The sequence below is a fragment of the Sebastes fasciatus genome, chromosome 2 (genome assembly GCF_043250625.1).
Source record: "Sebastes fasciatus isolate fSebFas1 chromosome 2, fSebFas1.pri, whole genome shotgun sequence".
Lineage (NCBI taxonomy): Eukaryota > Metazoa > Chordata > Actinopteri > Perciformes > Sebastidae > Sebastes > Sebastes fasciatus.
The window spans coordinates 16,420,307-16,441,094 of record NC_133796.1 but is presented as its reverse complement, the minus strand read 5'-3'; the positions used below and the strand labels follow the sequence as shown (position 1 = coordinate 16,441,094).

Below are 20,788 nucleotides of genomic sequence, written 5' to 3'. Positions count from 1 at the left end.
GGAGTTTGTTTTTTCTTCCACAGGCCTCCTACCTGGTGGGTGTGTCTGATCCCAACAGTCAGGCAGGACACCAGGGGTTGGTGGATCCCATCCAGTTTGCCAAAGCCAACCAGGCAATCCAGATGGCCTGTCAGAACCTTGTAGACCCAGATAGCAGTCCCTCCCAGGTACATGCACTTCACTATATTCTCTGTATAGCAATCATCCAAAAACCTGTCAGTCTGATCCACATTATAACAGGATTAGGTGTTTGCAGTATGATCAGATGGGTACCTTAGCTTTTCTGCGGAGATGTGTCACAGTTTGATTTATTTTCAGGTCAGAGTGTTACATGGATGAGTGTTAAAGAACTTTATACGGCTGTGATTATTGGTTGTTTTATTGCTCAGAGTACCTGCAGATTTCCTCATGTTGGTGTTGTATAAAAATATCCCTGAATCCTTTCCTCACGCTGACATTATAGACGCATCATTGGAGATTTTACACCTAAACGAGGCCCACCTCTTGTGTTAAATGGAATAGCTATCTTTTTATAGCCCCAAGATTGTATATTTTATGCAAATAGCTGTTGCAGAAGTGTTCAGCTGTGTAGCCAGATGCCTTCACTGCAGGTCTGAAAGTCCAATATTTACCTCATTATCACTACTTTCTTCAAAAACATTCTTTGTTGAAGACCAACAGTTTTTTGCCAAATTATGTGCCCCCCACAGCGTTCTTACATTAAGTCACTTTCCAGCTCGCCAGTCAGAAGTTTAAAGGAACAGTGTGTAACATTTCAGAGGATCTATTGGCAGAAATGGAATATAATATTCATAACTATGTTTTCTTTAGTGTATAATCACCTGAAACTAAGAATGATTGTGTTTTCGTTACCTTAGAATGAGCCCTTCATATCTACATAGGGAGCGGGTCCTCTTCACGGAGTCCGCCACGTTGATCAAACCAAACACTGGCTCTAGAGAGAGACTTTTTGCATTTTTACGTTGCCAGAAGGCCGCCGTAGTTTCCCGACACGCTCGTGAAACTGTGCTAATGTGAGCTGCAGAGTGCAAAACCATGGTACCGCCAGATACCGTCTGATTTTCGTTGCTCCTAAAGTAGTGTTATTATGGTAAGTATGGCCTCTGAGTGAGGAGAACGGTGTTACCATGGTTTTGTACTCAGAGGCTCACGTTACCGCAGTCTTGTAAAGGGGGGAGTGAGCGGAGGGCTACTGTACGGAGGGGCAGTGGTGTGGCTGCAATCTGCAACCACACCACTAGATGCCACCAAATCCTACACACTGGATTTTTCAGGGGAGGTGCATGCTAGTACAGTAGTAAATACCTTTTAGTAGATAGAAATGTAGGTGGTGCAAACGCTGGACTTCATACGGCTATTATTTATATAAAATCTGTTTAACATTGTGTTTTATAATGTGGCAGGTGCTATCATCAGCCACCATTGTCGCTAAGCACACCTCGGCACTGTGCAACGCCTGCCGCCTGGCTTCCTCCAAGACGACCAACCCAGTTGCCAAGAGGCACTTTGTCCAGTCTGCCAAGGAGGTGGCCAACAGCACCGCCAACTTGGTCAAAACCATCAAGGTAGGATTTCTTTGCCAGTCTCGTCAAAAGGTTGGCTCTGTCCCCTTATTGGCTCACCACAGCGTAGATATGGATTTAGCTTTGACAGTAATGTGCTTTGTGATTGATGTGGGAGGATTTTGATGAATCCTCTGTTGAGTGGATTCTGAGACATGTGTGATTCACATCAGCTCATATTTGTTCACACAAATAGTTTGTATCAAACGTCTGCCAATGATTTGTTTAATTCTTGACTCCTCTGTTAGACAACTTAATAGGCACTCGAGTTTAATCAGATTTGTTTTCACGCAATTTCATATTCCTCTCACTGTCTAGGCTTTAGATGGTGATTTCTCAGATGAGAACAGGGGCAAGTGTCGAGTCGCCACAGCTCCGCTAATCGAGGCCGTTGAAAACCTGACAACATTTGCTTCCAACCCAGAGTTTGCCACCGTCCCTGCTCAAATCAGCCACGAGGTATGGGCCACGTTAGTGTTTGTAGTATTCATTGCAGCAATTACATGTATTATAAAAACACAGGATATTGTAATAAATGCATTCTGCATTCTCTGTTTTTCTGTAGGGCTTTGCGGCACAGGAGCCCATCCTCCAATCAGCACGCTCCATGCTGGACAGCTCCACCTACCTGCTCAAGACCGCACGCTCATTGGTTATCAACCCCAAAGACCCGCCCACCTGGTCTGTCCTGGCTGGTCACTCTCGCACCGTGTCCGACTCCATCAAGAGTCTCATCACAGCCATCCGGTTAGTGAGCGGAAATTTACTCTCATGTAACCAAATGGGACGCTAAAGAAAGGGATGGGTGGGAAAATACAGTATCGTGAGGTCAAACTTGGAATAATCCAACATTTTGGGAAATTTCTTAATCAATACCACCGTTATGTCAGTACGGTAAATATGAAGTTACTGCCAGCAGCCGGTTATCTTAGTTTAGCACAAAAATCTAACCACTAGCACCTTTAATACTCACTAATCAGCTCTATGTTGTTTGTTTAACCTGCACCAAAAAAATCATTTTAAAAACATGTTATTTCTCGGCCAAGAGCAGTGACTTCCTGAAGTCTTGTCGCCTTGAGGTTGCCAAGCAACCAGCGTAAACTCCATGAAGTCACCAAAACATCATTATTTTGATCCTTTACCCCGTCTTTACACCGCTGTACTCTGTTTCCCTGCAGTGATTGTGGTTATTTCTGGATGCACAAAAGGGATTATGGGAGGTGCAAAATTATAATTAAGTTTTGATTCATTCAAGTTTTCATACATTGCTCTATAAAACGCCTACGAGACTAATGCGGCGTCCTTGAAGAAAAGGATGCCCAAACGCTGTACCATGGCGTGACAAATGGTTGTTCTTTTACCGCCACAGCTTAAATGTTTAATCTCCTCTTTCACACCTTTTGTACCTGACCTTGATCAGAGCAAAACTGATGCCCACGAGGAACTAATTCCCAGTGTCAAACAACGCGCTGCATTTTAAGGTTCCAGCTTGGCTCAGAACATCGGCACGTCAGCATTCACACGCAGCCAGCTTAGCATCTCCAATTATGATGCCCTTATCACAGTCTTCCTTTTTAGACTGCAAATTGAGTACTGGGAGTTTGGCCCGGGCCTTTTAATAGCATTCAGTGATGCACCGCGGTGCCAAAGAACACAAATAGGAATGGACACCATCCTGCACGAGCCAACCTCATAACTTTGTTAGACTCATTACACGCAAAGGTGAGGTTTTATTTTACTTGTACTTTCAGCGTGCCCTCATGCATGGAAATGGATGTTTAACTGAAGTTATTCTGCCCATGTGGCTGGAGCCCCAGACCGCTCAGAGGCGTCAAAGCTAATTTGGCTGCCCAGCTTGATCTCCCTGTGTAGCAACTAGTCCCTGCAGGCCACATTTCAGCTGTGTGACCTGAGCAGCAATGAGATGAGGGAGCCAGTAGAGTAGATGTTAAAGAGACATCCTGAAACCTGTCTGTGTTTTAATAAGTGTTAGTTATGTTAACATTTGCACCGCTTTTCTCTCTTCCAATATTTCTCTTTTTCCTTTCTTTGTCGCCCTCTCTGTCCTGTTATTCCCCCCATACATCATCCTTCAACGTTTTTCTCATTTCTGTTTCCAAACATTTTATTGCTTTCTCTTCTTTTCCTGTTCCCGTTTTATTTCCAGGGACAAGGCCCCGGGCCAGCGGGAGTGCGACTCGTCAATTGATAACATCAACAAATGTATCCGGGACATTGAGCAGGCCTCTCTGGCAGCAGTCAGCCAGAACTTAGCCAGCAGGGACGACATCTCACTGGAGGTAAGCAACCATCAGAAAATAACTTGACATTTTCCACAGACAACTACCGCTATCTTTCTCTGTTTGCATTTGTCTCTATTTGCTTGTCCTTGTCTGGTTGTTTATCTCTGTTGCTCACTTTTCTTCTTTCTTTTCCTCTGTCAGTTTTACAGTCAGATTGTTTTTTCTTGATCTAGTTCCTGTGTTGCTTTTTGTGTCTCTATGTTAAATTATGGATCTATAATTGGTGGTTTTAATTAGGTTTCTGTCCGTTCTAGGTCACAAACACCTCCTTAGACAGAAATCAGGAATTCAATATCATTAAAAAAATGTTCTACATTGCAAACCAGTGTATTTATTGATCTCTCTAGTAGCAGACCTGCAGTGCAGTTTAGATCCCACTGGACCTTTCTGCTTCTATACCTGGGATTGGTATATTTTAATACAGATCTGGTCACATTGCAGTTTATATCACTTGTTTAGTTCCCTGCTTAGTGCTTTAAACAGCTGACTAATTTGAATGTGCCTCTGTTTCACATAAAATGCAAGACAAAAACTAATTTCTTTTTATTTCCTCTCTTTAGGCGCTACAAGAGCAGCTGACGTCCACCGTGCAGGAAATTGGCTACTTAATTGACCCCGTTTCCACCGCTGCCAGAGGCGAAGCTTCCCAACTAGGACATAAGGTATATAGGGCAGGAAGTTAATTACTTTACCTAAATACTGTCGCTGTGGAGCAACACATTAATACTTTTTTTAATGGGTAGCAGAATAACACATTTCCTCATGTTGGGAGTGAGTTGTCTGGACAAAATTAGAATTGTGATCATTATCACAGCAATATCTCTGTCAATATCTTACCATAGTATTATTATTAGGGCTGTCAATCGATTAAAATGTGAAATCGCAATTAATCACATGACTATCCATGATTAATCGCACATTTTTTATCTGTTCAAAATGTACCTTGAAGGGAGATTTGTCAAGTATTTAATACTCTTATGGACAAATATGCTTGCTTTTGTTACAAATGTATGTATATATTTATTATTGGAAATCAATTAACAACACAAAACAATGACAAATATTGTCCAGAAACCCTCACAGGTACTGCATTTAGCATAAAAAAATATGCTCAAATCATAACATGGCAAACTCAAGCCCAACAGGCAAAAACAGCTGTCAGTGTGCTGACTTGACTATGACTTGCTCCAAACTGCATGTGATTATCATAAAGTGGGTGTGTCAGTAAATGGCAGACTCGTGGGTACCCATAGAACCCATTTTCAGATCAAGGGATTCCTTTGAAAATGTCCTTTCTTCAAACAGTAGATATCTCTAAATGCTCTCTTTAAATGATCACTGATGTAGCATTTGCTGAAATCGATGAGTTCTCACAGACCTCATTAAAAGCGTTCACCCTTTGCCTCAGGTGACCCAGTTGGCCCGTTACTTTGAACCACTGATCAAGGCCTCCGTGGGCGTGACGTCCAAGCTGAGGGACCACCAGCAACAGATGACTTTCCTGGACCAAACTAAGACCCTGGCTGAGTCTGCCCTGCAGATGCTCTACGCTGCCAAGGAGGGTGGAGGAAACCCAAAGGTACTACTGCTATTTAGCTCTTTCTTATATGTTGCTGCTCCAGCCCTGAAGGGATTATCGAGACAGCCTTATTTAATCAGAATCAGGTTTATTGCCAAGTAAGTTTTCAGATATACGGAATTTGCCTTGCTGTTTTGGTGCATAACAATAATCCTACTAATATATAATATACAAGTGTCCTTATGTCACACCTCACAGGCATCCCATACCCATGATGCCATAGCAGAGGCAGCCCAGCTCATGAAGGAGGCGGTTGATGACATCATGGTGACGCTGAACGAGGCTGCCAGTGAAGTGGGAATGGTGGGAGGAATGGTGGAGTCCATCGCAGAGGCCATGGCCAAGGTGAGTGCTGCTGGCTGTGTCTCACAGCATGTTTGATGCTTGGGTTTAGGGCACACACTGGAACATGGCTATTAGGGTACCAAGATTGTGATTGGTCAAATTAATTCACACTGTCTGGTTCTTTAACTTATTTGTGCCCAAAGACTGTATTTAGTATGATAAGGAAAATGCTAAAATGTTTGGTCAAAAGTCTTGAAACTTGGTATGGACATACTTTTGGGCAAGTATCTAACAGGACAACTTTGAATTTTCACATGAAAAATTACACTTTTATCCGTCAATGAGGACAAATGCTAACATTGTGTTTATTAAATGTTTTCCATATGAAATATTTTTGTACACTGCATTTGTGTACATATCTTTAATATTAAACTTGTTATGAGTTTATAGATGCCAAATACTTGATTGTGCTCCCTGTATTTTCTGAAATACAGACGTTTTCTGATCATACAATATCTAGTATTTGGGCAAATGGGACTACTGTCCTAAAATATAATGGAGTCTATTGCAAAAACAGTAATCCCATGTGCCCAAATACTAGTATGATAAGAAAAACTCACGTTTCAGCAAAACCGTTTGACCGATTATGAAAGTTTCTTCACATTTGTGCTTGTAGTCAAGCCCAGAGAACACTTCAGGAAATTAAAAAATTCAGTTGGGGGCACAAATGGGTTAAAAATATTTAAGAACAGCTACAGACGTCACCGTCATCGCCTCCATCCACACATCCAACTGAAGTAGATTAAGCAGAAAAGCCCAGACTATGCTTTTCCACATCTTACTGCACCGATTACTGAAATGAAGTGAGGACAAGTGTGGCTGCCTGCGAATACACATCACATCGCCATTTCAGCATAATCTGAATGAGTTGGCAAAATTGCAAAGCGGAAGATATCTTGTTTTGGCAAAGGTCACAATGGAAAGAGCCAAAATAGTGCTGAGGAAACAAGTGGAATAAACTGGTTAAAGTTGATAGTGAGTACAGGGGGGGGGGGGGGGGGGACTGGCAGGAAAGCAACCATCATTTTCTAATTTAGATTTTCTTCTTTTTTTTTACTCACGATTTCCTTTTCCTGTGTGTAACGTCTTGATTGCAACCGTAAAAAGTCACCGATTAGCATATTAATTCAAATCACAAGCCGTCGAAACGGAGGGAAATTGACTGTCAACACAGCCGCTCTCAGCCAGTGTTTGGCCTTTAGATCATCTTTCCAATTAACAGTCAAACTATTGGCAAACACATAAGGTGTGAAGCAAGAAAAAGCCTTTTATCTCCAGTACAGACAGAATAGCATCAACTAATTACATCCCTCCTCGCCTCTCTGAGTGAGACTTATCGCAGGAGTGAAAAAGTGCCTCAGGTGTGGGTCACCAGAGGGAACAGCAGCATCTCTGCGTCACCTGTGTGTGGGACGTCAGGAATAATTAATGAAAGTGGTTCATTTTTTCTCTGCATGACGAGCATGTGTGTGTTTTGTCTGCGCGTGTGCATGTCAGTAGTTGATTAAAAGGAGATAATCCTCTCAGATAATCCATCGACATAATGGTCACAGAAATGAATTAAAGGCTTTCTGCTGAACTTTTAGTCACTTACTCAAGACCGCAGATTCGAAGGCGTTATCTCACTCGGCGGGTTAAGCGAACATTATGTACTTGTGATATTGTAGATTCACTTCGGCACCAGCACGCTTTCCCCACATGGCCTCATCTCTCTCTCGCCTCCTCAGTTTTACCACGACGCCTGTCTAATTTAGCGGAAATGCCAGAAACATAATGTATGCACTGCAAGCTGATCAAATATTTTTGATGCTATTTTAAAGCTGTAATTACAGAGTGGATTCGGTGGATAATTTATAATGACTGTTTATCATTCATTACGAGTGTTTATTTGAATGTAAAATTGCATTAATGTTGGTTTGCAGATGAAGTGATGATGCCTGCGCACCTGGCAGAATTATTCTAATTGAAGGGTAGATTAGATTGAACATGTCACTGCAACTTAAGAGCTGAATGATTGATTGTCTTCATGTCTGAAGATGTTTGTACCTTTTTGTGAAGGACGAACCAATCATGCGTGAAATGAAAATTGAAGTGCCGTTTTAACTGTGTGTGTGTGTTTATGTGTGTTTCCTTAGCTGGATGAAGGCACTCCGCCTGAACCTGAGGGCTCATTTGTAGATTACCAGACCAGTATGGTGAAACACTCTAAAGCCATTGCTGTCACCGCTCAAGAAATGGTAAGCCCTCAAAATAACTGTTTACATTGTTAGACTGTTTTGGAAATGTGACCGTGACTTGGGAATAAATTATTGTTGATTAGATGGAAAACAAACGTTGAATATGAAACCAACCTGTGTATAATAAACTAGAACATCAAAATGTGGTTTATCTGTCACAGCAGTTGGTGGAAGTGTAAATGTCTCTTTATACACATACAGCCTCAGGTAAAATGTCTACTGGGTTAAATGGAGTGGAAATGTTGGTTCATTACCACCTGCTTTGTTTCATGTATACTGTGTTTAAATGGAACACTATATAATAAAGCACATTATTACTGTACATGCAGCGCCCTCCTATAGAGTTTATTAACAAGGAGCCCAGAGAGGAAGTGAAGTAATCATGTGTGTTTCAGTTTGGACTGACAGTCGGTGTGTGTTTATCCCTCAGATGACCAAATCAGTGACATGTCCAGATGAGCTGGGAGGCCTGGCCTCTCAGGTCACCGTGGACTACAGCCAGCTGGCCGTTCAGGGACGACTGGCTGCCTACACAGCTGAGCCAGAAGAGGTGAGGATGGCCTGGGTGTCACATTGTCTTCCCCATTACACTACATGCTACATCAGTGTGGCAGATTTATCTTTTTAACACTTATATCTGCATGTGTATACATAAATGGTACGTGAACAATTAGCACATTTACAGTGCACTATTTTATTTTTATCTAAATTGGATGTCTTATTTTTGCATGAAAATTGCAGTACATTTTTACTGCACCGTGTTCTCTGTTATCCAGATCGGTTTCCAGATTAAGAATCGAGTGCAGGAGCTCGGACACGGCTGCATCTTCCTCGTCCAGAAGGCTGGATCCCTGCAGATCACTCCCTCTGACGGCTTCACCAAACGAGAGCTCATTGAATGTGCCCGCGCTGTCACAGAGAAGGTATTACCCCATCCCCCAACCTTTTCCAATCCAACTCTCTTTTTCATAGACACATTTATGTCTTTTTTAGGGGGGTACAGGGGGTCTTTAGGGGGAGATAGCAGTTGATGTCACATAGCAGTGGTGTACATCATCTGAAAGCTGGAAACCTGAAGATTAATTTGGGATGCAGCTCAGCACTGTGTGTCAAGTTCTTCTAGTCATAAAATAGAAATTAACATGAATTTATGAATTAATTGATAAAAATTGATTTTGAAACTGTACAAGGGCTTATAACATCGTGATAGAAGTATATGATGGCCATCCCCATGATATATTATGTATCATAAGTTGTTGCAGCAATTTTTGGGTTGATATCATTTGTTACACAGATTTGGGGCTAAATTTAACCATTTTTTACCACTCAAGAATTGATAAAAATTATCCAAAATACCACATTAAGACACCAAGACCTTGAGGAACACCATAGAAAAAGCCATGCTGTGATTTGGCATCAACAACTTTTGATATTTTGACACTGAAAGCCTTACTGTAGGTCTCTAGTTTGTGGTTGTAAAGTTTCATGAGGCTGATTATCCTAGAGGTCACCACAGGTCATTTTATACAGTGAGGTCAAATTAAAAAAAAAAAATTAAATGGCTACTATGAGGACTAACATCATTACACATGAATAAAATTGGAGCTTTACAGTCATACACAATTTATGCAAGTGTTTAGGGACCCCAGTATGCAGAAATATTCAAATACACCATTTTAGAAAAGGCAAAAATAGCACATTGAAAGTGAGCCTGCTTCAGCCTCTGAAAGACTGTTAAGTCAGCTGAGGTCCAGGTTCAAATTTAGTTGTCTTTTATGTATAAGAAATGTACATAGTTGTATCGGTTAATGTATTTTTATCCTATATTGATTATTTACGTTGCCCCTTACATCAATCCAATATATCACTTTTTTAATTATGTTGATCCCAAACTGGTTTTCCTGCTCGGCCTGGTATGATCTAAGATAACTTTGTACTGTGTTGTCCTTTTACTGGAATAGTAAAAACTTATTTTCTCACCAAATGACTCTGCTGTCATGGTATCAACAGTATAAAAGGGTTAGAGCTATAATTCATTTTATCACATACCCCTGAATTAATGCATTTTGGAAGAAACTATTTGCTAACGGCATGCTTTAGCTTCAAAGGCTGACTGTTTAATTCATAGTTCTTGGCAAAATGCATTACTCTGCAGACTGTTTTAATAATTCATGCTTGAGTATTGCACCGATCATACGCAAGCAGTCCAGCTGTGCTCCGGGAATGCAAACATATTCCTCTAGAGGTATCAGTAGTAGGGAATCCCCTGCTGTATAGATACCACTCTAAAATTATGACCAATTTAACACCTCCATGCTTGTTCTGTTTTGATCTCCTAACCCATCATTTCTTTTATGTAAGAATTCAAGTGTCAAGCCTTTTGGTTTTGTAGTAGCAAGCGTCCAGAAACATCAGTTAATCAATTTCTACTGCCGCTCAGGCATCTGTGAGGAAAACAAATGGAGTCAAAACCAGTTTGACACGTACTCATTTCCCCGAGTGAGTGATGTTGTGCACCGCTCTGCGCTGACATGGTGTTTTGCTGTCGCAGCAAATTTTTAAATCCTCTTGCGACTAGTGTTTTGGGCTTCTCGATTGAATGCATTATTTATCACGTTCCAAGGAGATGCATTTCACAAACAATGCAAAATGGAAGTGTTTGTCAGAATCCTTAGCAGCGTGCAGCTTTATTTTCTGCCGTTTTGACCAGTAAAGATGCGTAGTAACACTTTATAATAACCATAATTTATAAATGGTATATTAATAGTTAATTAAACTTAGTTAATAGTTATTTTACTGTTAACAAACAATTAAATGGTAATTAATAATGTTTACTAATTATTAGTAATGCTATAATTTCTGTTATTTTATCATTAGTTTGTGTAATATGAAATAATTAGTTTCTAAATGATATATTGTATCATAGCTGATAAGAGACGATGACAATTACATTTTGATTACATTAGTAAACTATTTATTAACAGTATAGTATAGTATTATAAACATTACATAGATAGCTGGACCAGAAACCAATTATTAAACATTGACAAAGTATTAACGATCTGTCTAGATAATGTTTATAGATGCTTTACAATGTATATTTAACCATTTAACAAGGTGTTATAATCATCAGTTGCAACTTTATAACAGCCATCCAAATAATGTTTATAAATGATTTACAAACCAATTATTAACCATTACCAAAGTGTTACGAATATCTGGTCTATCAATTTAATGTTTATAGATGTTTGAAAAACAATTTCTTAAAGGTTTACAATTAATTTTATAATCATTAACAAATACTGAATATAGTATATAAAATGTTATAATGTATGCAACAATAAACTGTTAAAATAACATAAATTATAGCATTGCTAATAATTACCAAACATTATTAATTATAATTTCATGGTTTGTTAACAGTAAAATAACTAACTAAATTTTAATTATCAATTTACCATTTATGAATGATGGTTATTATTAAGTGTTACTAGATAGGGACAACTCCACTCCCAACTGATCAAAACTAGTAATAAGCAGTAATACTACTTACATTATCACTACTACAGTGAGAAACTAATTCCCAAAAATACATTGGTTGTGTACAGAATAGATAAAATACACTAATCCAGCTGCTTTTCTCTCTCAACACTTCAGGTATGTAAAATATACTTTCTGCCTCAGGTGAAGATATCTGTGTATCCTCACCTGTGTGATTATAGGGTGTGATGTTTGTGTGTGTCCTCAGGTGTCCTTGGTGCTCTCGGCCCTCCAGGCAGGCAACAAGGGCACGCAGGCCTGCATCACAGCAGCCAGCGCGGTGTCGGGCATCATCGGCGACCTGGACACCACCATCATGTTCGCCTCCGCCGGCACGCTCAACGCAGAGAACGACGAGTCCTTCGCTGACCACAGGTGAGAGCAGATTGTGTCTGTATACAAATACAAGTGTGCGAGACATCACTTAAGTCTACAAGTACAAGACGTGACTGAAGATTTGCCCTCTGGTTTCACGTTTCATGTGAAACAGACAGAATGACATATTAGCTGGTGAACAAGGAGGCAGGAAGTCTCTGGAGTTAGAAACTACAAATTACCCCTCAGGGTTTGAAAGATAGAGGAAGTGTCATATCTTTTACTCTTCTTGCTCTTAGACTAAAATCTCCACTCGGAGGCAGGATTCCCATGGAGCTAAAAAAAAGAAAGTCTGAAATAATTCAGGTTATATTCTATGAATCCCACATTGTTCTGTAAAAGTGTAATAAAAGTATCCATAACCTAGTGTATGACTTGTGATAAACTTAGTCAGCCCAGTTATTTTTGAATGAATGTACTTCAAAGAGATACATATCTAATGATCCAAGACAAAGACTTGGCACATTACATGCAACTATGGCCAAAAATGATTAACCTAGATCCTGACAGATAATTGTTAGTGAAATTGTGCTGTACCCCGCTGAAGAAGATCATGAAAGCGAAAATGTAGAGAAGCCCTGGCGGGGCAGGATGAAAGGGAATGAAATCACTTTTTATCTCAAATTATGTCACGCAGCTCGCTTAAAAAAATCAAAGAAGAAACTTTGCAGCGGCTTCCTACAATTTCTCTTGTCACTTTTAGAGAAATAACAGACTTGACTCGTGATCTCACCTATCCCCTTTGTGTTTTGCGCCGGCTTTGATGTACGAATGTCTTTGTTATGAAGAGAGATGTGCGCCATTGTGCATCATTTTGATGACTGTGATTCACATGCATTTGCATTTTTAGTACTCTGAGTGAAAGAATATCCAACGCTTTCCTCTCCCTTCTTCTTCTGCCTCCTCAGGGAAAACATTTTGAAGACGGCCAAAGCTCTGGTGGAGGACACAAAGATGCTGGTGTCCGGTGCGGCTTCCGGTCAGGACAGGTTGGCTCAGGCCGCCCATTCTTCTGCCAAAACCATCACCCAGCTCACAGATGTGGTCAAACTGGGAGCTGCCAGTATTGGCGCTGATGACCCGGAGACGCAGGTTAGCCGGTCTTGTTTTTCTTCCCTCAGTTTGTCCTTTATTCACTGTGCCTGTTATCAGAGATATGGAGGAGTGAGCCGTGCATTGCAATAGCCTTTCAGAGTGTTGTCTCTTTCCCGGGCTGAGTTGTAATAAATATTGTTCTCCATCTGCGTGTCCTTTCTCTAGGTGGTTCTGATAAATGCTGTCAAAGATGTGGCCAAGGCGCTGGCTGAGCTCATTAGTGCCACCAAGTGTGCCGCTGGCAAGTCAGCAGATGATCCGTCTATGTACCAGCTGAAGAGCGCTGCCAAGGTGAGGGGATCAGGGAGTCTGCAGGTCCTGGAACTATGTCATCTGATTAAAGGCCTCCAGTGGGCTTGAATACAGTTAAATATGGTGTCTATGCCGTATTGTCTTCAGAATTAGAAATCTTAAATTAGCATAATCAAATAATTTTTTCCAATGATGATAACAGTCTTATTTTCCCTTGCAGCTGATATGATAAAAGGTCTATTAAAATTCTGTATGTATGCATAACAGACATCCTCCTCTTCCTCGGGCAAGGCCATTAATCAGCCGCAGCACCTCTCCTGTTCACATGAGTTAAACTGAGGACGTCGTCTCAGTAATGTAAATAGCCAGGAAATTGATGTTCTGGATAACAGGAGACCGGTGATATTTGTATCCAAGATAAATCATCCGAATCCTTGGCTTCAACACATATGCAGTGTAAATTCTCAAAGCCACATAATCCACCAATGACACCGCTGACTGCTCATTATCACCTCGAGCTGCGAAGTTTAAAAAAAAGTCAGTTTCACAGTCTGCGGCAGCTCAGTGTCTCATGGAGTCTTTCAGATGATAACAACCTGCCTCACATGTTAGGACCTGAGGTGGAAAAAAAATCTTGTAAACTATTTATAAGATTTTAGCTTCAAGTCTTCAGAATCAGAAAGACTTTATTGGGGGGACATCGGGACGTTACAGGTCTTCCTATATAAAAGCATAAAGAAATATAAGAAGAAAAATTAAATAAAGGAGTATGTAACATGTCAATTATTTACATAATGCTACAATATATATGTAGATAAATATAAATAAATAATACAAATAAAAAATGAGAAATATAAGAAATATGTACAAATATGTCCATCAAACACATACAATATGTTACCACACTGTAAATAATTAAATTTGCTGAGAATGCAAAGAATAATATTAACAAGAATTAAATAAGAATATTTCTTGAAATGTATGAATTGTTGAATGTACAATATATTGTGCAGTTAAGTTAATTCAGTATTACACATAGGAATAATAATAAATTATGGGGGATTAGCTGCAGACTGGTGAAATAAATCCAAGGGTACCAGTCTATTCTATTGTCTTGAGGTCTATGGGCTTTCCTGCATGGGTGCTGTGCGCCCCCCATCTTTGAGTTTGATGTATTACACCCTCATACAATGCTTCAACCACAGAAGAAAACACTCAGAATCAGAATCAGAATCGTGTTTATTGCCAGGTGTAAGAGATATACACTAGGAATTTGCTTTGGTTATGTTGGTGCAAGTCAAACAGTATAATAACAAAAGAATAGATAAAAACGTTAGAATAAAATAAGAATTAAAAAAAAATTAAATTCTAACAATATACAATATACAAAATAAGCTATAAACAAAAATGATAGTTAGATGGTGTCCGGGATGGGAGGGGTCGGCCACAATCTTCCCTGCCCTCCTCAAGGTCCTGGAGGTACTAGGGGCTTATATCCATGATCATGTAAAAAAAAATGCAAAATTAGCTACATATGCTTAGAATGTGAGACATTTTAGGGGGAGCCACTGTGAGACATATTGTGTTGCAGTGGACTGGATGTGGCGATCTGTAGGTATCAGTCGTTCTTGACTCTGTCTTTGTATTTTTCATATCCTCTCATTGCTCATTGTCTCAATATTACAGATATTAAGTAACATGTTTTTTCTCTCCGTTGAATCAAAATTGATTGAACTATACTTCCCAGGTCATCTACTCTGATGCACATACTTCTGTCATCATGATACTTAAACATGCTTTAGCGCTCCATCCCCACTGTTGTGAAATGTTGATGTGTATGAACAACGATTTGATCAGTTTTCAATTCTAGTGTTCTGTTGTTTGTCTGTTAGGTGATGGTGACCAACGTGACGTCCCTGCTGAAGACGGTCAAGGCCATAGAGGACGAGGCCACTCGAGGCACCAGAGCACTGGAGGCCACAATCGAGTGTATCAAACAGGAACTGGCGGTGAGGACGGATGGAGGGACGTGTGCATAGATGGATGTTGGTGATACAGTATCACCAGTATTACATACTGTATGACTGATTGACGCTGAATGATGATTCAATAATAATATTTTGGATTTTAGCCTTAAATGAATCTGATCATGAAAATGTGAAGGGGCTGACTCGGCAAACTCCGATGAGGTTTGTTATACTGGAGATACTTTATTTACCAGTCTCCCAAATGACACCCACCCACTTTTTTTCCCCAGGTGTTTCAATCCAGGGTTGCTCCCAACAAGACGACCACACCTGAGGAGTTCATTCGCATGACTAAGGGCATCACCATGGCAACTGCTAAAGCAGTAGCTGCAGGGAACTCTGCCCGGCAGGAGGACATCATCCACACAGCCAACCTCAGCCGCAAGGCCATTTCAGACATGCTCACCACCTGCAAGGTTCTTCTTTTACCTTCCCAGTAGAAAAATTCATTACTGTCAGGTCATTACATGATGTCTGAAAAATATATTTTATATATGTAAGGAAAGTTTAACAGTCCTTTTTGAACCTGGAGCGTATACATTTCTGTCTTTCAGCAAGCGGCCTACCATCCAGAGGTCAGTGAGGAGGTGATGAACAGAGCGCTGATGTTCGGGTCAGAGTGCACAACTGGATACATCGATCTTCTGGAACAAGTGCTAATGGTAGGTTGAACATTGTGTCAGTTAGAAAGAGAGAGAGAGAGATTTCGTTGTTTTGCATTCACAATTAAGACAGTGAATGTTTACGGCAACTAACAATTTCAGATGTGTAAAGTACGCTCTCATAATGCGGAAATACATCAGACGGATTTTCCCCTTTAACTTATTCTCCCCTTCAATTGCTCTCTCTAAATAAAGAAAAAACTTGACAGTACTCTGTGTATGCAAGTTGTCAGATAAATAGTATATTTTGTATCTGATTGTTCCAACACCTATTTGAAACTGTATGATGCTCATAGTGATATATTCAAACCCAAGATGCCAGTATTTTACGGGTGCAAAATTACATAAACTGGAAACATTTTAGATTCAGCTTATGAATAATTTTATATGCATTTCTCTGCTGTTCAGCCGGATATATTTGATATCTTTAGAAATTTGGGGACTTTAACTTAAAGGCACAATGAGTAGGATTTTCCTTAAAAAAACAATGTATAGACTGATACAAAAATAATCTGTCTCAGTCATCAGTTATGACCCACTAGAGGTGTGTGGTGGTGTCTGTATCTGCAGAGTCCCTGCAGCCATCTGCCTGGATTTTCTCTTTTCTTTTCATTTTGTTGTGTTCGGGACGTTTCTGGGTGTCGAGCTCTGTAAAAACGTAGCAACTACAGAGTCAGATCTTAAGCACGCATCCAAGAGGAAGCTACAAAAATGGCAGACACAGTATTATATATTTTTTTGCAGTGCCATAACTGCCATGATTTTCATTAATTCAGTGGAAACCACTTTCCTCATTTTTGGCACACAACCAGAGGAATATTGTCTCGGTTGTTTCAAGTCTTTTCAGGCAGAATAGTGTTTGTAAAATGTGTGTTTTTGTGTGTTTGTGTGTGTGTGTGTGTGTGTGTGTGTATGTGTGTGTGTGTGTGTGTGTGTAGGTCCTGCAGAGGCCCACCGGAGATCAGAAGCAACAGCTGGCACATTGCTCCAAACGTGTGGCAGGAGCCGTCACAGAGCTCATCCAGACCGCCGAGGCCATGAAAGGTAAGGGTTCACACACACACTGACTCATTCTACAGTGTTATATGTGATGAGCTCAAATAACTTTTATTTCTTTACTAATGAAGCTTCCAACACATGTTTATAATCCCCACTAGGAGGCTACTACATCTATGAAAGAATAAGCTTTTAATTTCCCAAATAACAGCGAAACATTCCTTTAAACAATCTTTTGGTGATATCCCTGTGCTCTTTCTCTTTGCTACAGATGGAGGTAAGTTAGGATTGTTTTCTGTACTGTGACTTATTTCACCAGCTGTGAGCTGTTCCACACCTTCTCTCCTCGACGCTAACATTGATTCATTTATTAATCTCATTTTGAAATCCAGCTGCTCTCAGGCTTCTCAAGTGCAATGAGTCAGCTCCTGCCATCGCGCTTATCTCACATTAAATAAATCACTCCATCTTCATTGCAGTGAATGGCAGTGTGTGGCCTCCATCAGCTATGCATGGAATGCAGTGAAGTGTGGCACTCTTCTTTTTTTTTTTTTTTCTGTGTGATCACAGTTTTGTTGTTGTGTGGCATGATCTTGTGACACACCACTTTATGAAGTATTTTATTGAAATCCTATTTTTTAGATCTTTTAAATCCTAATTGCGTGTGTGTGCATGCGTGCCTCAGGTTCAGAGTGGGTGGACCCCGAGGATCCAACAGTGATCGCAGAGACGGAGCTGCTCGGAGCAGCGGCGTCCATCGAAGCGGCAGCTAAGAAGCTGGAGCAGCTCAAACCCCGAGCCAAGCCCAAGGTGGGTGACCACATGACGGATAACTCACTGGGACTCTGTCAGTGTGTGGAGAGGTGAAGGAGATAGTGGTTTCACTACAGAGTTGTAGAAAAAAAAGATGATTTTGCAGTGTAAAGATTTACTGCTATAAGACCATAACTCTGTGTTGGAAGCTTTTCAAACTGCAGAATTTTTTTTTCACTATGAAACAGTATATCACAGTAAGTAATGACTCATGAAACACAAGCTTTCATTGCAATGGTTAAAGGGGACATATCATGAAAAACTCCTACCAACCCACAAACTGTGAAATAAGAAACCCAGTCAGTTTTTTGTGGGCTGCCTAGATCAGAAAACATGTTCAACAAACCATTCAGATTTGGCTCCCCTTTCTATGTCACATGCAGGCTCATCAGAATATACCACCCACAGCTTGAGAACTACCTTTGCAAAGGTGCATATTTTTCTCGCAAGCCAATCAGAGCAGACTGGGCTTTTTCAGGAGGGGGGCTTAGAGAGACAGACGTTAAAATGGAGCGTTTCAGACAGAGGGTGAATACAGGTAAATTCAGACAGACAGGATGAGAAAAATTAGCTGTTTTTTAACATTAAAGCATGTAAACATGTTCTAGTAGAAAAATTTGAAAGTAGAAGTATGAACCTGGAAATGAGCAGAATATTTCCCCCTTCATATAAATGTTTAGATAGTAGGCAGTGGTGGAAGAAGTAATCAGATATTTTTAGTAAAGGTAATAATACCACAATGTAAAAATACTCTTACAAGTAAAAGTCCCGCATTCAAAAGTTTACTTATACAGAAGTATATAGTATTGAAACATGGCCCTTTTTACCTTTATCACTGTCTGTAAACATCTCTATGTTGTTTTTTTGTGGTTTATACTCAAGTTTCAGTGTTAATGTTGGGAGTTTGCGATTTCACAGTAACAAAATGACACGTTTTTGGTCTTTTTGACATTCACAGAGGCTGCTCTGTGTCTTGTGCCGTCTCCTCCCTGTTGCATATCCCCATCAAATTTTCTTTTAACCTTGATTTAAGATCACGACTTCACCAGAATCTCTTAATTTGAATAACAATCACAGACACTCAAGTTTGACCCATTATTGGATATCCATGCCCATCAAAGTTTTACTTTTTGAGTTTCATCTTCTCTCATTGTTGAGGTGAAAACTCCCACATTATATTATCTTCAGCCATATCCCCTTCTGCCATGTTTCCCCTCCTCCTCCTCCTCCAATCATCCGTCCATCTGTGATAGTTGTAGCTAAAGTTTGTCCCAGTTTATGTCCTCTGGCTCCCAGATAACCCCTCCCCTCCTCCCCTGCCTGCCCCCACCACCGGAGGCCTTCTCTGCAGGGCTCTGTCTGATATGTTTGATATATTAGGTTGTTATTCAGTCCCAACTATATATCAAACATATTCCTACAGTGTCCCGCTCTGTCTACAGACTTGTGGTGTGATTGTGTTTGTGCGTGAAAGTGTGTGTGTTTTAAATGACTTGAGTATGATTGGATGTGTAATACTGACAGATAATCTTCGTGCAGAGTCTTGTTTCTTCTTCGGTGGTACCTCGCACCTTTTATCAGCTGTTTCAAGAGATGCTTTGTATCTGGCTGTGTGAAGCTTTTGGAAGTTTTGTTTCTCGTGACAGTATTGATGAGAAAATCATTAATCAGATGTAACTTTTTCCATCCCAAAGTTAAAAAAAAATGTGTATGCTAGAAAAATGCTCTCAGTGGCACTAGATTGAGTTGACCAGAGTCACATTTGGGAGCGATCAGCGATGATTTGACATAGCGTTTCACTTTAAATCCTAGTGGTACTGAAGGTAACATACGTCAGCATCATGAAGGATCCTGTCTGACTAATTGGTCTCTTGCCCCTCAGCAGGCGGACGAGACGCTGAACTTCGAGGAGCAGATCCTGGAGGCAGCCAAGTCCATCGCTGCAGCCACCAGCGCTTTGGTCAAATCGGCCTCGGCCGCCCAGAGAGAGCTGGTGGCTCAGGGAAAAGTGGGCCTCATCCCTGCCAACGCTGTGGACGACGGACAGTGGTCCCAGGGGCTCATCTCTGCTGTAAGTGTGGAGTGAAAGGCCATTTTTTTTTACATAGTATCACAATCTGAGGCAGAATTTTGCCAACAACATTTTCTTTCTCGGCTTCTCTCTTCCAGGCGCGTATGGTAGCAGCAGCGACCAGCAACCTGTGTGAGGCAGCCAACGCCTCCGTGCAAGGCCACGCAAGTGAGGAGAAGCTCATCTCTTCAGCCAAACAGGTGTCGTCCTCCACCGCCCAGCTGCTGGTGGCCTGTAAGGTGAAGGCTGACCAGGACTCCGAGGCCATGAGGAGACTACAGGTACAGCAACGACACACTCCAAACAAGAGGTTTAATTCAACTGCTTTAACAATTAGTTCTCATAACAACGGAGCAGGTTCAGTGTTCTTGTTAACTGTCTTTACTTTTTTAGCTGTTCTCAACTGATCTCTTTCTAAAATAGATCGCTGGGAATGCGGTAAAGAAGGCGTCAGACAACTTGGTGCGGGCCGCTCAGAAGGCAGCGTTTGACAAAGCAGATGAAGCCAACGTGGTGGTCAAGACCAAGTTTGTGGGTGGAATAGCACAGGTAAGAACGTCGAGCAGTCGTTTCAGAAAGTTGGTTTTACTTGGCTAACCTGACTGGGAAACGATAACTTTGAAAACATGTGATTGTTCATTTAATAGCTAGTTTTTCTATACTTATTAAATCATTTGTGACAAATTAATGTATTAGCACTAGATTACATGTATTTAAACATCCAAAATGAAAGGTACATTGTGTAGGATTTGGCAGCATGTAGTGGTGTGGTTGCAGATTGCAACCAACTTGAGTACCCCTTTGCTCACTCCTCTCTTTCCAAGCCTGCAGTACCGGTAAGTCAGACGGCGGCTGGCGGTTAATGCCTCCGTCAATTTGGCAGTAATTCCAAAGAAATTTCCAATAGGTT

General features: G+C 40.7%; 1 protein-coding gene across 4 annotated transcripts in view; it reads left to right on the top strand.

Annotated features, from left to right (window-relative positions):
• The window catches only part of LOC141753401 (talin-2), a 116,005-nt gene that overhangs the window by 91,778 nt on the left and 3,439 nt on the right, over positions 1–20,788 (top strand). Inside the window, exons 36-57 of one of the 4 annotated variants that reach the window (XM_074612063.1) lie at positions 24–167; positions 1,425–1,586; positions 1,902–2,042; positions 2,149–2,330; positions 3,751–3,883; positions 4,447–4,548; positions 5,295–5,465; positions 5,664–5,810; positions 7,946–8,047; positions 8,478–8,597; positions 8,824–8,970; positions 11,796–11,962; positions 12,871–13,054; positions 13,223–13,348; positions 15,202–15,318; positions 15,567–15,752; positions 15,891–15,998; positions 16,937–17,042; positions 17,680–17,804; positions 19,693–19,878; positions 19,977–20,159; positions 20,302–20,427. In XM_074612063.1, coding sequence (XP_074468164.1) covers positions 24–167; positions 1,425–1,586; positions 1,902–2,042; positions 2,149–2,330; positions 3,751–3,883; positions 4,447–4,548; positions 5,295–5,465; positions 5,664–5,810; positions 7,946–8,047; positions 8,478–8,597; positions 8,824–8,970; positions 11,796–11,962; positions 12,871–13,054; positions 13,223–13,348; positions 15,202–15,318; positions 15,567–15,752; positions 15,891–15,998; positions 16,937–17,042; positions 17,680–17,804; positions 19,693–19,878; positions 19,977–20,159; positions 20,302–20,427 — 3,165 coding nt within the window. Of the gene's footprint in view, positions 1–23; positions 168–1,424; positions 1,587–1,901; positions 2,043–2,148; positions 2,331–3,750; positions 3,884–4,446; positions 4,549–5,294; positions 5,466–5,663; positions 5,811–7,945; positions 8,048–8,477; positions 8,598–8,823; positions 8,971–11,795; positions 11,963–12,870; positions 13,055–13,222; positions 13,349–15,201; positions 15,319–15,566; positions 15,753–15,890; positions 15,999–16,936; positions 17,049–17,679; positions 17,805–19,689; positions 19,879–19,976; positions 20,160–20,301; positions 20,428–20,788 lie in introns of all 4 variants that reach the window. The other 3 variants (XM_074612053.1, XM_074612044.1, XM_074612039.1) reach the window with 3 other exon arrangements.